The sequence below is a fragment of the Panicum virgatum genome, chromosome 1K (assembly GCF_016808335.1).
Source record: "Panicum virgatum strain AP13 chromosome 1K, P.virgatum_v5, whole genome shotgun sequence".
Lineage (NCBI taxonomy): Eukaryota > Viridiplantae > Streptophyta > Magnoliopsida > Poales > Poaceae > Panicum > Panicum virgatum.
In genome coordinates this window covers 31,178,120-31,190,299 of record NC_053136.1, presented here as the reverse complement: position 1 = coordinate 31,190,299, position 12,180 = coordinate 31,178,120, and the positions used below count along the sequence as shown (strand labels likewise).

At 58.6% G+C, this 12,180-nt stretch overlaps 1 protein-coding gene across 1 annotated transcript; it reads left to right on the top strand.

Annotated features, from left to right (window-relative positions):
• The first annotated feature begins 10,569 nt into the window (after positions 1-10,569).
• On the top strand, positions 10,570-11,675 carry LOC120702623 (chaperone protein DnaJ-like). Its single transcript, XM_039986490.1, has one exon. It carries the CDS (start codon positions 10,912-10,914, stop codon positions 11,227-11,229), a length of 318 nt encoding a protein of 105 aa, XP_039842424.1. The 5' UTR covers positions 10,570-10,911; the 3' UTR covers positions 11,230-11,675.
• The last annotated feature ends 505 nt before the right edge of the window (positions 11,676-12,180 follow it).

Below are 12,180 nucleotides of genomic sequence, written 5' to 3'. Positions count from 1 at the left end.
ATGCGGCACAAGGCAAGTTGGCGCCGCCCCCATTACTGTTCTGCCGACATCCATCGCCGGACCCATCTCCCGCTGGGGAAGGGGCCCGACGATGTCACGTGTCCTGCCGAGAGGGGCACTCAGCACGCGCGGGCGCGACCCCGGACCTCCCCCTCGTGGGGTCCGGGACTTCCACGCGCTCCCGGACCTTCTAATGTGCACGCCCGCACTCCGGCCAGGGAGTCCGGGACCGTCCCACGCCATTACTACCACTGGTACACTGCAGGATGGCCGCCGCCATCTCCACGGGACCAAGGACGAAAATCCAGGACGATAGCGACACGCGCCGCCTTCCCACAGTACACTTTCTACAGTGTTCAACCACTGTACCCCGCGATTCAAGGGAGAACGACGACTTCCGCGCCCCTACACTCATGTACACCGCCCCTCCTTACAACTATAAAAGGAGAGGGTGGGCTTCCTTCTGAAAGGGGGACGAATCTCTCCAATCGAAGGGTGGAAGCAGGCTCCTTGAACTTCCCCTTTCAGAACTTTCAGCACGATTGAGTACTCATCTCAACTAACTCCACTTCTAGCAGAGACTTGGGAGCTTTCCTCCCACTCTCGCCCCGCTTGTATCCCCTACTGCAAGCACCCCGGGTGCAAGATAATACAGTGCCCTCGCACACCCCCTTTGCTGGACGTACGGCCCCACGGTCGGAACCAGGATAAACTGTGCGTTATTGTGATTGCCTCTTGCACCATCATCTGGGACGAGGAAACACGCAGCATTTACTAGTTGGGATCCAGAACCCCGGGTCGGTACACCGACAGTTGGCGCGCCAGGTAGGGGATGAGCTACGGGTTTCTCTCCGTTCTTCCTCGTCTATGGCGCCGAGGCCATCCTCCCCACCGACTTGGAATACGGATCGCCAAGGCTCATGGCATATCAAGAGCAACGAAACCAGCGAGCTCGCGAAGACTCGCTGGACCAAGTGGACGAGGCTCGAGACATGGCACTCCTGCATTCCGCGCGCTACCAACTGTCCCTACGAAGGTACCAAGCACAGAAGGTCCGGCGCCGAGACCTCAACAAAGGGGACTTGGTGCTAAGGCTTCGGCAGGACAACAAGGGCCGCCACAAGCTCTCACCTCCATGGGAAGGACCGTACATAATCGCCGAGGTACTCAAGCCCGCCACGTACAAGCTGGCCAACGAAAAAGGCGAAGTCCTCACCAACGCTTGGAATATACAACAGCTACGTCGTTTCTATCCTTAAGCATTTCAAGCAATTTCTATATTGTTCGTAATCGCATTTTCGATTTCCCGAAATAATAAGGAAGCACCCTTCACTTATCGCTTTTTGGGAACCTTCCCGACCCTCGAGGGCTCGGGCGCACACGAACATAGAGGTACGCTCGGCTTTACCCTCGGCAAAGCCGAGCCTCCCTCGGGGGCTACTACGGGGGGAACCCCCGAACGTCCCCAAAAAGTCGCCAGTGTTTTTTCGAAATATTTCCGTCTCGATCCTGAGCTTCTCGTATCCTTGGAAAAAACGGACGTGAGGTGTAAGCAACCACGGTACGGGGCTGGCCGAGTCGTGGGGCCGCCTACGCCTCCGGGATACGGCACCCCCCTCACCACCCTACGCCTACGTTGCTTATGAACGCGAACTTCCTCGCAGATGTTTATCTAAGTCGCGTACGAAGAACACGGAAATAAAGTAAAGGAACACAGGCTCGATCACACAAGGCCTCGACGGGCCACACATTCAAATTACGAAACAAAATCCTTTATATTCATAAAGTGCGATTACAAGGCATGACCATGATAAACACTAATCTATTTACATGGGCATCGAGGCCCAATTGTCCTACAGGCTACCATCCCCCCCTTGCGGGTCTTCAGGAGTGTCGAATTCGGCGATGGGAGGGATGTCCGCCTCGAGCTTCTCGGCGAGGACGGTGGCGAACTCCTCTGCGGCTGCGTCGGCTTCATCCATGATGGTCGATGCGGCGTCCGCGTCAGCATCATCCGGGACGACGTACCCCGACGACACCCTCTGGAGATCCATGAGGTAATGCGTCGAGGCCACGGCGAGAGCCCGCAGGACACCGAGGCGGAAGGTGCTCTTGGCATGTTCGGCAATCCGGCCGCCTAGCGCGCGCAGGCGGCTGATCACCTAACTGCCCGAGACGGCACCCTCCCCCTCGAGCTCTTGACACATGCTCACGGCGGTCTGCTCCAGCTCAGCAAACTCCATTTGTGCCACCGTGAGCGCGGTATGGACCGCCTCCTTCGCCGTGGTCTCGTCCGCCACCTTCTGCCTCAGCTCTGAGCAAAGGAAATCAACGTCAGTTACGAAAAGTAACAAATCAACGAAAAATCAAAGGTACTCACCCGCTATGTTCTTCTGCGCCTCCTCCCTCTGGGTGCGGGCGGCCTCTTCGAGCGAGGACAAGAAGGCTTCTTTTTCCTTAAGACTAGCCCCCATGTTCTGGAGGGCCACCTCCCTCTCTTCGAGGGCCACACCCTGTTCCTGGAGGGTCCCGGCGAGCGCAACCATGGCCACCTCTTTGTGGAGGAGCTCGGCCTTCTGTTGCTCGAGCGTGGCACTGAGGCGCTGCAGCTCGGCAGCTTGTGCCTCGGCCTCTTGGGCCTTCTCCTCCGCTGCCGCCCTCTGGACGTCCCGCTCACCAGCCACCCGAGCCAGCTCCTCCTCCAGCGCCCGCTGACGCGCTCCCAGATCGGCCATTTTTGTGTTGGCATCGATGTTTTTGAGCACCAGCTCGGCGTTGTGTTGCCCGAGCTGGCCTATCTGGGAGTACAGCCGGTTCATCTCGGCGCTCTTCTCGCGCGAGAATTTCCTCAGCTGCTGCAAAGGGGGACGGCGTGGGTGAAGACGCGCGAAAATTTAAAACTAATCCGAAGCAATTTCCGGGGGAAATACTTACCTGGATGACCTGGTAATCTGCATTCTGATGAAGCTGATAGGCGCGGTTGAGGGCCTGCAAGATCTCACGCCCGACGCCCATCTGCTTGTTCCAGGCCTCCTCCTGCTCCTGCTCCTTGCGAAGGAACTCTGAGGGGACACCGGACGGGACGATCACCCCGAGGTGGCTCCCCTCAGACACCCCCGCTTCGAACACGCCCGCACTGGCCGACGCGAACTCAACGATGTGGGCGGCGGCGCTCGCCGCAGCAGCGGGGTCGATATCCATTGAGTCCCCGTACTCCCCGCTGCTGTCCGGCAGCTCCACCACCGCCGTCGCGCCCTCCTGCGCCGTTGGCACGGGCACTATTGCGACGGTACCCTCGTCCCGGGCCTCGGTGGGCTCCGAGATGGGGGCTCCTTCTACCCCTGGCGCCTCTTGCGCCATGTCCTCCGTGAGGCCCTCGTCCTCGGCCCTCGAGGGCTCGAAGACGAGGGTCTCCTCGGCTGCTTGACCGGCAGGGCGCTCCTGCGCGCCCCCGCCAGTTTCTCCTTCTGTGGCCGGGCGGGCAGCGCTGTCCGCGTCGCCCTGACCGGCTTCAAGTCCAATAGCCGTTTGGGCGGCGCCACCGGCACCGCCCGGGCCTGTCTCCTTAGCGTCGGCCGCCGGAGCGGCCGCCCCGGCACCACGCTGGCCGGCGTCGCTCTGACCGGCGTTACCCTCCTCCTCCCGGGCTCGCTGAGCCGCCTGAGCCCCTCGGGCCACGGCCTCCCGTAGCCTAGCGGCCGCCGCCTCGAGATCCACGATGGGCGGGGGCTGCGGCGCCGTGTGTGGAGTACTGCGAGGCCCGGTCTTGAGAGCCTTGACCGGGGCGAGCCGCACTGCATCCTTGGGAACGGCCCCGGAGCTGGAAATCAAGAGACGCAAGTTAAGCAGGATCGAGAAGTCTACCAAATGCATAACAAAAAACGGAATCTAAAATGCTTACCCAGATCGAGCACTCATACTCCGCTTCCTCGTGGTGGTCTTCCGGACTCAGGGCATCGAGCTGTCCCTCGAAGGCTGCCCCGAAGCCGCCCCCCTCGTGTCAGCCCAGTCCCTCGAGGCTGCCAGCGCGGACGACTCCTCTCCCGCCGCAGCCTCGTGGCCATGGATTAGCACTTGGGGCGCAAGCGACTCCTCGCCGGCCGCCGGCAAGGATGACTCCCGCGCCACACCCTCGAGGGAGAGGTTCGCCAACGACCCCCCTGCGGCCCTCGGCTCCTCTGGCGCCACGGTCGCTTCCTCTTCTTCGTCCCATGGGTAGAACGGTGGGGGGCTCGCGCCCTCCCCGTCCCCCCTCGGAACGTGGTCCTCGGCGTCCGAGGCCTCCTCCTCATCCTCCTCTGAGGACTCGGGTGTGGCGGGCTGTGCCTTCCCCTCCGCGCGAGCAAGCTTGCACGCCTTGTCGTGCCCCGCCTTTCTCTTCCTTTTCCTTTCGACCTTCGCCTCCGCCGCGTCCTTCCGCCTCTTCATCTTCTCCGCGTGGAGGCGATTGATCAGGCGCTGCTCTGGGACCGGGGGCCTCGAGGCGCCGCACCTCAACCCCTGTAAAACACACCCGAAGAGGGGGTCAGGAAAAAGGGAACTACACGACGCACGACGAGTTCGAAGCCAAAACTTACCAAGGAAATATACCCCGGCTCGGGGCGCATCTTGATCCTCCAAAGATCCGCGGGATCTTGGGGAAACTCTGCCACCGCGTACTTAGCCCTCCGGGCGGCGTTGGTGTGGGAGAGAAGCTTGCTCGACGTCCTTGAGCCTTCGACCTTGCTCCCGGGGGTGAGCTCGTAAATCGGCAGGGCCCTCTCCACGAGGGGGATCACCCTCTGCCGGTGAAAATTCGCGATGACGGCCGCCGCTGTCAGCCCCTTCCTCGCCAAGCGCGCCAGCGCGTCGGTAAGGACCTCGAGCCTGGCTTGTTGCGCTGGAGGCGACACCCCCCAGTCCCACTTCGGCGGTCGCTCCCGGAGAACTTTGTTGGTGAACTCCGGAAGCGCGCCCTTGTGGTTCCGGAGGTAGAACCACCCTCGGCTCCACCCGGAGTTGTTCGTCGTCATCTTGCTTGTGATATAAAAGTTCCTCCGGGTCGGGCGGATGTGGAACGTCAGGCCGCCGGCGCGCGCGTACCGCCTCGGCTGGTTCCGCGCGTTCTCGACGAAGAGCTCGCCGCGGAACAGATGAATCCAGAGGTCCCAGTGGACCTCGATGCCGAGGTACCCCTCGCAGACGGCGACGAAGACCGCCGCCTGCGAGATGGCATTCGGGCTGAAATTATGCAGCTCCACCTCGTAGTAGTCACATAAGGCCCGCATGAACCTGCTGGCGGGAACGCCGAAGCCTCGCTCGTGGAGGCGCACGAAGCTCACGACATAGCCTTGCGGGGGCTTCGGCTCGGTCTCGTCCGGGCGCGGGGAAATCCACGCCGGCGCCCCCAAGTCCGAGTTCCGTGGCAACAGCCTGTCGGCGACCAACTGCTCCAACACGGCCACGGTGGCGGAGGACTTCCCCCATGGCAAGGGCTCCTGGATGTCCGACATCTCCGAAAGTCAAGGGGGGATGGGAAAAGGAAGGCTCCGAAGTGGCTAAGTCTCTCTCTCCCTCTTTCTCCTTTCTCCTTCTCGCTCTTGGCTACGGGTTCAAGAAGCAACGGAGGCGGAAAAGGCGAAGGCGAAGGCGAAGCTGGATGGAGGCAAATGGACAGGTGAACCCAAAACGCCCCCTTTCTCTTCATATTTATTTACCACGGGGGGCGCACCCACCGCCACGGCCTAAATCTACCGCATTCAGTGCGGTAGATTTTGCTATCACTGACGGGTGGGCCCCACGGCCGCGGAGTCTCCCACGCGCGCACGCAGCAATAAATGCGGCACGGTAACCGGCGGGCGCGGCGCGACTGTTGCGCTATCCCATCCATCAGCCGCCGCCCACGCCGCTTCGTCTGCCCGAGGCTGTCGCCTGAAAGGGCGCGCCCACACCGCGCCGCACAAATCGGGCCACGCCGCCCGCTACCGGCGGAAAACCCGCGCACACGCGTGGCTCAGGACTCTGCGATGTTTTCAGATCACGACGGAATATTCCTCCATGGGGTCTCTTTACCCTCGAAGGAATCGCATTTCGAGGCCTTACTGATCAGGGGGTCGAAGCCTGGCCCTTCAGGGGGTTCGACAGGCGCCCCAGATCACCAGAGTCAGGGACTGCTGGGATGTGCCGTACAAGCTACCCTCGAACGCGGAGTTCGAGACATCCTACACAGTGTTCAAGGCCAGTCGAGGGTGCCTAGAAGGGGGATCCCATCGAGGGAGAGCATCGAGCCCTCGAACCCTACCGAATGGGTTCGAGCCCCGCCTAGCGAACCCTCGCGAGCGCTTTATGAGACGTGTCTACGGACCACGAGCCGACCCCTATCGAACGGGGCACGGACGTCCGCTTGAACAACCCGCTAATAGCTCACTGAAGCAGCCATAGCTCGCGGCCCGGGCATGGGTAGCATGGTGCGCTTCACCCCTCCTCCCTGCGAAAGGGCGACGAGGGTCGTAATTAAAGTCGAGGGTTCCCCCAAACGCCTTCACACGGGCCCGGGCTCGGGGGCTCCTCGCACACCATGGTACAAAACCACACCCTCGAAAAAATCGACAACCGTCACTTACAAAGATCCACGTGTAAGCCGAACCCACTGCTATTAGCGTACGTTCCCTTGAACGGCTAAGCTGAACGCCGGATCACTGTACCAGCACTAAGAATGCCGATGCCGGCTGAAAAAAAATGCCGATGCTGGCTGAAAAAGACGCTGGACGGCCATCCCAGTAAAGCTACCCCGCGGGACAACGTTTATAGCCCTTGGACGATCACAATCTCTCCTCCAAGGCCTCGGGGGCTACACCCGCGGGTGCGCTGACGCGCCCCCGCGAAGATGACTTCACAAATATTCGAGGGTCAAGACCCTATGTACACCCCTATACCCTCGGGGATCCTCCCCGCAGAGAAGAAAGGGAACTTTATTGCTCAATGCCGATAAAGGTTACAAAGGGTCACCGGCGCGGAGCCATCGAAAGATACAAACACGTTGCCACCTACGTGGAAATTTTCCCTGTCTTGGGGAGGAGCGAGCGACGAAGAAAGGCACCAAGCCCCTAGTTGACGCAGCGGCGAGGCTGCTAGGGATGCGAGAAGCGGCCCCCAGACCTCACGGGTCCAGCGGGACGCTCTCCTCGCAAGCCTTCTTCTAGCGTCTCCTCCACCGAAGACCACGCGGGGGGTCAAGCTGGCGGACAGCGCCCTCCGCACCGTCTCCCCGAGAGCAACCTTGTCACCGGGGGGGGGACGATGCGAAAAATAGCCGCCGGACCTGGCGCCAGCGCTCCGGTCAGGCGTCTCCATCCCCCTTCAGGCTAGGGGACATCGCAGGAGCAGGACCCCACGGGCCCAATGCACTTCTGCTGATCCCACTGAAGCTGAGGGATGGTGCGCACGCCCACTCCGGTCTTCCCCAACCGCTCGCAAGCATTCTTCTAGCGCCAAAAGCCTAAAAAAGCCAGGCCACCCCATCTGGGGGGCGGTCACAAAAAGGCAAAGGAAACATTACAAGAATTGGGCAATGCTGGAAGAAAGAGCTGGGAGGTTGGAGAGGAAAGGGAACCCCACGATCCCTATTTATAGCTGCGTCGGGCGTAAAGCTTCAAGCCTGTCGAAGAGCGGTGGCTTGTATCGCCCGTGACGACACAGCACACCACCAGCAAAAGATATCCTCGGCCCCCGCGCCGAGACACGACCAAACGAAATAAAGCGGAGCTGAGCCCCTGGACGCTGAGCGGCGCAGCATCGGCTCAGGCCGACCGCCCTCGAACGGCGCGCCACAAAGCAGCCAGGGAAGCCAGGGCCTATGCCCTGAAGCGCGGGACAGCACGACAAAAGCACCAGCTGCCGAGCAGCAGGCGCCATCGTCGCCCTGGCCCCCCCTCAGCGCGCAGACACGTCTTGTCCTTCAAACAAACAAACAAAGAGGCGCGCGCCTCGAAGTACACCCCCCACGGGTGTACTACCCCGATCGACGTGTTGTCACACCTGCCGGGCCCGCGCTCAGGCACGCCCAGTGGGTGCACGACTTTGACTAGACACGTCAAAGGAGAAACTGCCGAATTACCCTTTGGACGAATCCCATGACTCGACCAAAGCCTCGGGGGCTACTGTCGGGTGCCACAATTAGGGACACCCTAATTGTGGTACAAAAAACCACTTTCAAAAACACAAACACATGTTAGAGCAACTGGGCCCACAAAGGCCCCCGGTCTCCTTCCAAATCCGGAAGAAAGGGAAGGACTTAAAGAAGCCCAGCATGTGGCCCATTCGCACCCCTCTCAGGCCCACCGAACAATCTCCGCCTCGCTCGAGGGTAGCGGATCTACCCTCGAGCGGGTCACTCATCTCCGCCTCGCTCGAGGGCTCCCCCCGGGACCCTCGACCGCGTAAACACATCTCCGCCTCGCTCGAGGACAGCGGACCTGCCCTCGAGCGGGTGGCCGATCTCCGCCTCGCTCGAGGACAGCGGACCTGCCCTCGAGCGGGTGGCCAATCTCCGCCTCGCTCGAGGCCCTCTCTCGGCACAAGGGACAAACGGCCCCGCCGCCCAACCGACCGCCGTACGAAGGCATTAAAAGCCAGCCACTCCACCACGGCTCAAAGGGCAGGTGGCGTCAGACTGCCACTCCCGCAGTGGATGTGACCGGCGTCCCGTCCACCGACCCCGGTCACCGCTCTGCCACCCCAGTCGCTGTAGCAGTACTGTGGGCATTCAATGCGGCACAAGGCAAGTTGGCGCCGCCCCCGTTACTGTTCTGCCGACATCCATCGCCGGACCCATCTCCCGCTGGGGAAGGGGTCCGACGATGTCACGTGTCCTGCCGAGAGGGGCACTCAGCACGCGCGGGCGCGACCCCGGACCTTCCCCTCGTGGGGTCCGGGACTTCCACGCGCTCCCGGACCTTCTAATGTGCACGCCCGCACTCCGGCCAGGGGGTCCGGGACCGTCCCACGCCATTACTACCACTGGTACACTGCAGGACGGCCGCCGCCATCTCCACGGGACCAAGGACAAAAATCCAGGACGACAGCGACACGCGCCGCCTTCCCACAGTACACTTTCTACAGTGTTCAACCACTGTACCCCGCGATTCAAGGGAGAACGACGACTTCCGCGCCCCTACACTCATGTACACCGCCCCTCCTTACAACTATAAAAGGAGAGGGTGGGCTTCCTTCTGAAAGGGGGACGAATCTCTCCAATCGAAGGGTGGAAGCAGGCTCCTTGAACTTCCCCTTTCAGAACTTTCAGCACGATTGAGTACTCATCTCAACTAACTCCACTTCTAGCAGAGACTTGGGAGCTTTCCTCCCACTCTCGCCCCGCTTGTATCCCCTACTGCAAGCACCCCGGGTGCAAGATAATACAGTGCCCTCGCACACCCCCTTTGCTGGACGTACGGCCCCACGGCCGGAACCAGGATAAACTGTGCGTTATTGTGATTGCCTCTTGCACCATCATCTGGGACGAGGAAACACGCAGCATTTACTAGTTGGGATCCAGGCCCCCGGGTCGGGACACCGACAGGTGGAATCTTAAAAACCAAAGTGACATATAGGTTTGTTTTGTATTTTTTTCTTCTTTCATTATCTTAGCAATATAATACTAGGCTCTTGTTGCGATCTCCTTAAAATAGTGTCTTCTTACGAAATAACTCCATTGACATCTCTTGGTTCAATTGAAACAACATAACTCAACAGAAATATCCGATCATATGTTTGAAACTTGCTAGCCTTCTAGGGCTTGTTGGCTTAGCTCGAGCTCCCATATCTATGTTGGATTGGTAGCGCATAGACTAGGTTAAAGTGGTTCAAATATTCATATTTGGTCTAACTAAAGCTAATTAAAATGATTCATCTAAATGTTTCTGATATATCTTCAGCTTTAAATCCAGAATTTCTTGAAACTTATATACATAGCCGTGGAGCTCTGCCAAATAGGATTAATGGAATGTGAGAGTTTCTTTCTACCGAAAGTTAAGGAGAGCTTCCTGTTCTATTACAAAGAAGGTGAAAGCCCAGTAGATAAAAAGACACGTCATTGCACATAGTAAAGAAAAAGTCCTGACCAGCGCGGCAAGAATAATGAGTCAAAAGGGACAGATCTTCCCTACAGTTGACCCTGGTCACTGACGTGAGGGCCACACATTAGTGACTATCTTCCCAAAAAAAGTCCCTAAATTTGCACGATCCTAGAAGTTCAAAGATAATTATTAGACCCCCTAGCTCTGATGAAAAACTAGGTACCGTGTGGCAATAATTCACAGAAGGCAGAAAAATAGAACTTCAGGTCTCGTGACGAAAATGAAAGGAGAGAGGAGCAGCGGGGAAAAAATCCAGCCAGCCACGGCACCTCGCTGGCTGTAGCGCACATGCATGCACGGAACGGCAACACTTCTCCAGGCGAAGCTCCAGCCGCGCAGCAGCACAGGTCACCAGTCACCACTCACCGGCACACCGCAGGCGGGCGGCAAGGTAACAAGGCGGACACGCCTCCCCCGACTCGCTAGCCTCCAAAGCCACCACCCGACCCGCCCGGCGCCCAGGCCCAGCGGCCGGCACGCAACGCAGCCTCCTTCACGAAACGGCCGGAAAAATCCTATAAGACGACGCGCGCCCCCTCCTCCCCCCGCCGTCGTAGCGCCCTTCTCCTACACAGAATCGCCGCCGACTCCGGCCAAACAACCGCCGCCACACACGGCCCCCAAATCTTTTCCTCTCCACAGGCCGGAATGAAGCTATAGCTCGTCGAGTCGTCGCCGGCCGCTATACCAAAGGAAGCCAAGGAAAAACACTCCTCTTTCTCTCCCTCCCTTCCCTTCCCTTCCGTTCCATTCGATCCCATATCCAAGAACCAAAGCTGAGATCCGCTCGAGGAGGATGGTGGCGCCGGTGGTGATCGCGTCGGCGGGGCTGGGCATGCTGGCGGGCCTGGCGATGGCGAACCGGTCGCTGGGGGACGGGCTCCCGGCGGCGTCCAGGTGGGACGCGCGCCCGCGCTGCGCCACGTGCGGCGGCTCCGGCCGGGTCGAGTGCCTGTGCAACCGCTGGTCCGACGGCGACTCCGGCTGCCGGACCTGCGCCGGCTCGGGCAGGATGCCCTGCCGCAGCTGCGGCGGGTCCGGCACGGGCAGGCCGCTCCCCGCGCGGCTCACCGTCCAGCACCACAAGCCGCCGCCGCCGGCCGGCTACAACTGACGCTCGTCGATCGATTGATTAGGTATACATGTCCATATCCATGGATCGATGATTATAGCTCGCTCGTTCTTTGCGCTCGAGGCGCGCGCAAGCGAGAAACTCCCCTAGCTAGTATGGAAATATACGTCCATTCGATCGTGTGGATGAGATGTTGTATATGTGTCGTCTCTGCTTCATCAAGACTTGTAGTGATTGAGCCTACTTGTGTTGGTGTTGTTCGTAATTTCCAAACTGCGCAACACAAGAAGCTAAGGAAGAAGAAAGGAAAAAAAAAGTTTGGAGATCTACCCGAGAACGAACATGCATGATTGAGAGTAGACAGAAAGCAAGAGATGAAGAACACAGTTTTGCTGGCAAGTTGTAGTTACGGTGGTGGATGTAATATGTATATGCTTGGATCATTCGTTAATATATGCGCGCACATACACATGATTTACAGACCGAGATTTGTTGTGAGTGCCCTTTTCTTGGATGCCCTTCTTATTAATTTGTTAGTGACTTAGTGGTGCTCGGTTGGCTGATAGCGCTTTGCATATGGTTCTCTAGCTATGGATCTAATTCTCTCTTTTATATTTGTGGTGTTGTGTTTGTTGCTGCTGATTGTTTGAAGCTTCCTTTTTCTTTCCTTGGAGCATCAATATAACATTATGCTTGTTAATTATATTCTAATCGTAGTAGAACAAGCCCATATATCAGATTTGGTTTGCTTGATCGATTGCTTTTATTTGCTTTAAATTTGTGCATGTTTGAACATCTTATAGCTCTTCATCATTTTCTAGGCTCAAATAAATAGGAGCTCTTCATGCATATTAGCTATTGATTCCAAGCTGATGTGTCTGTATTGTACAGTAGCTTTTTATGCGCATGCATTAGACCTTATACTCTAAATCGCATCTGAGTTTCTCTGATAGAATAATAATAGAATTATAGTTATGGGAATTGGGACTACAT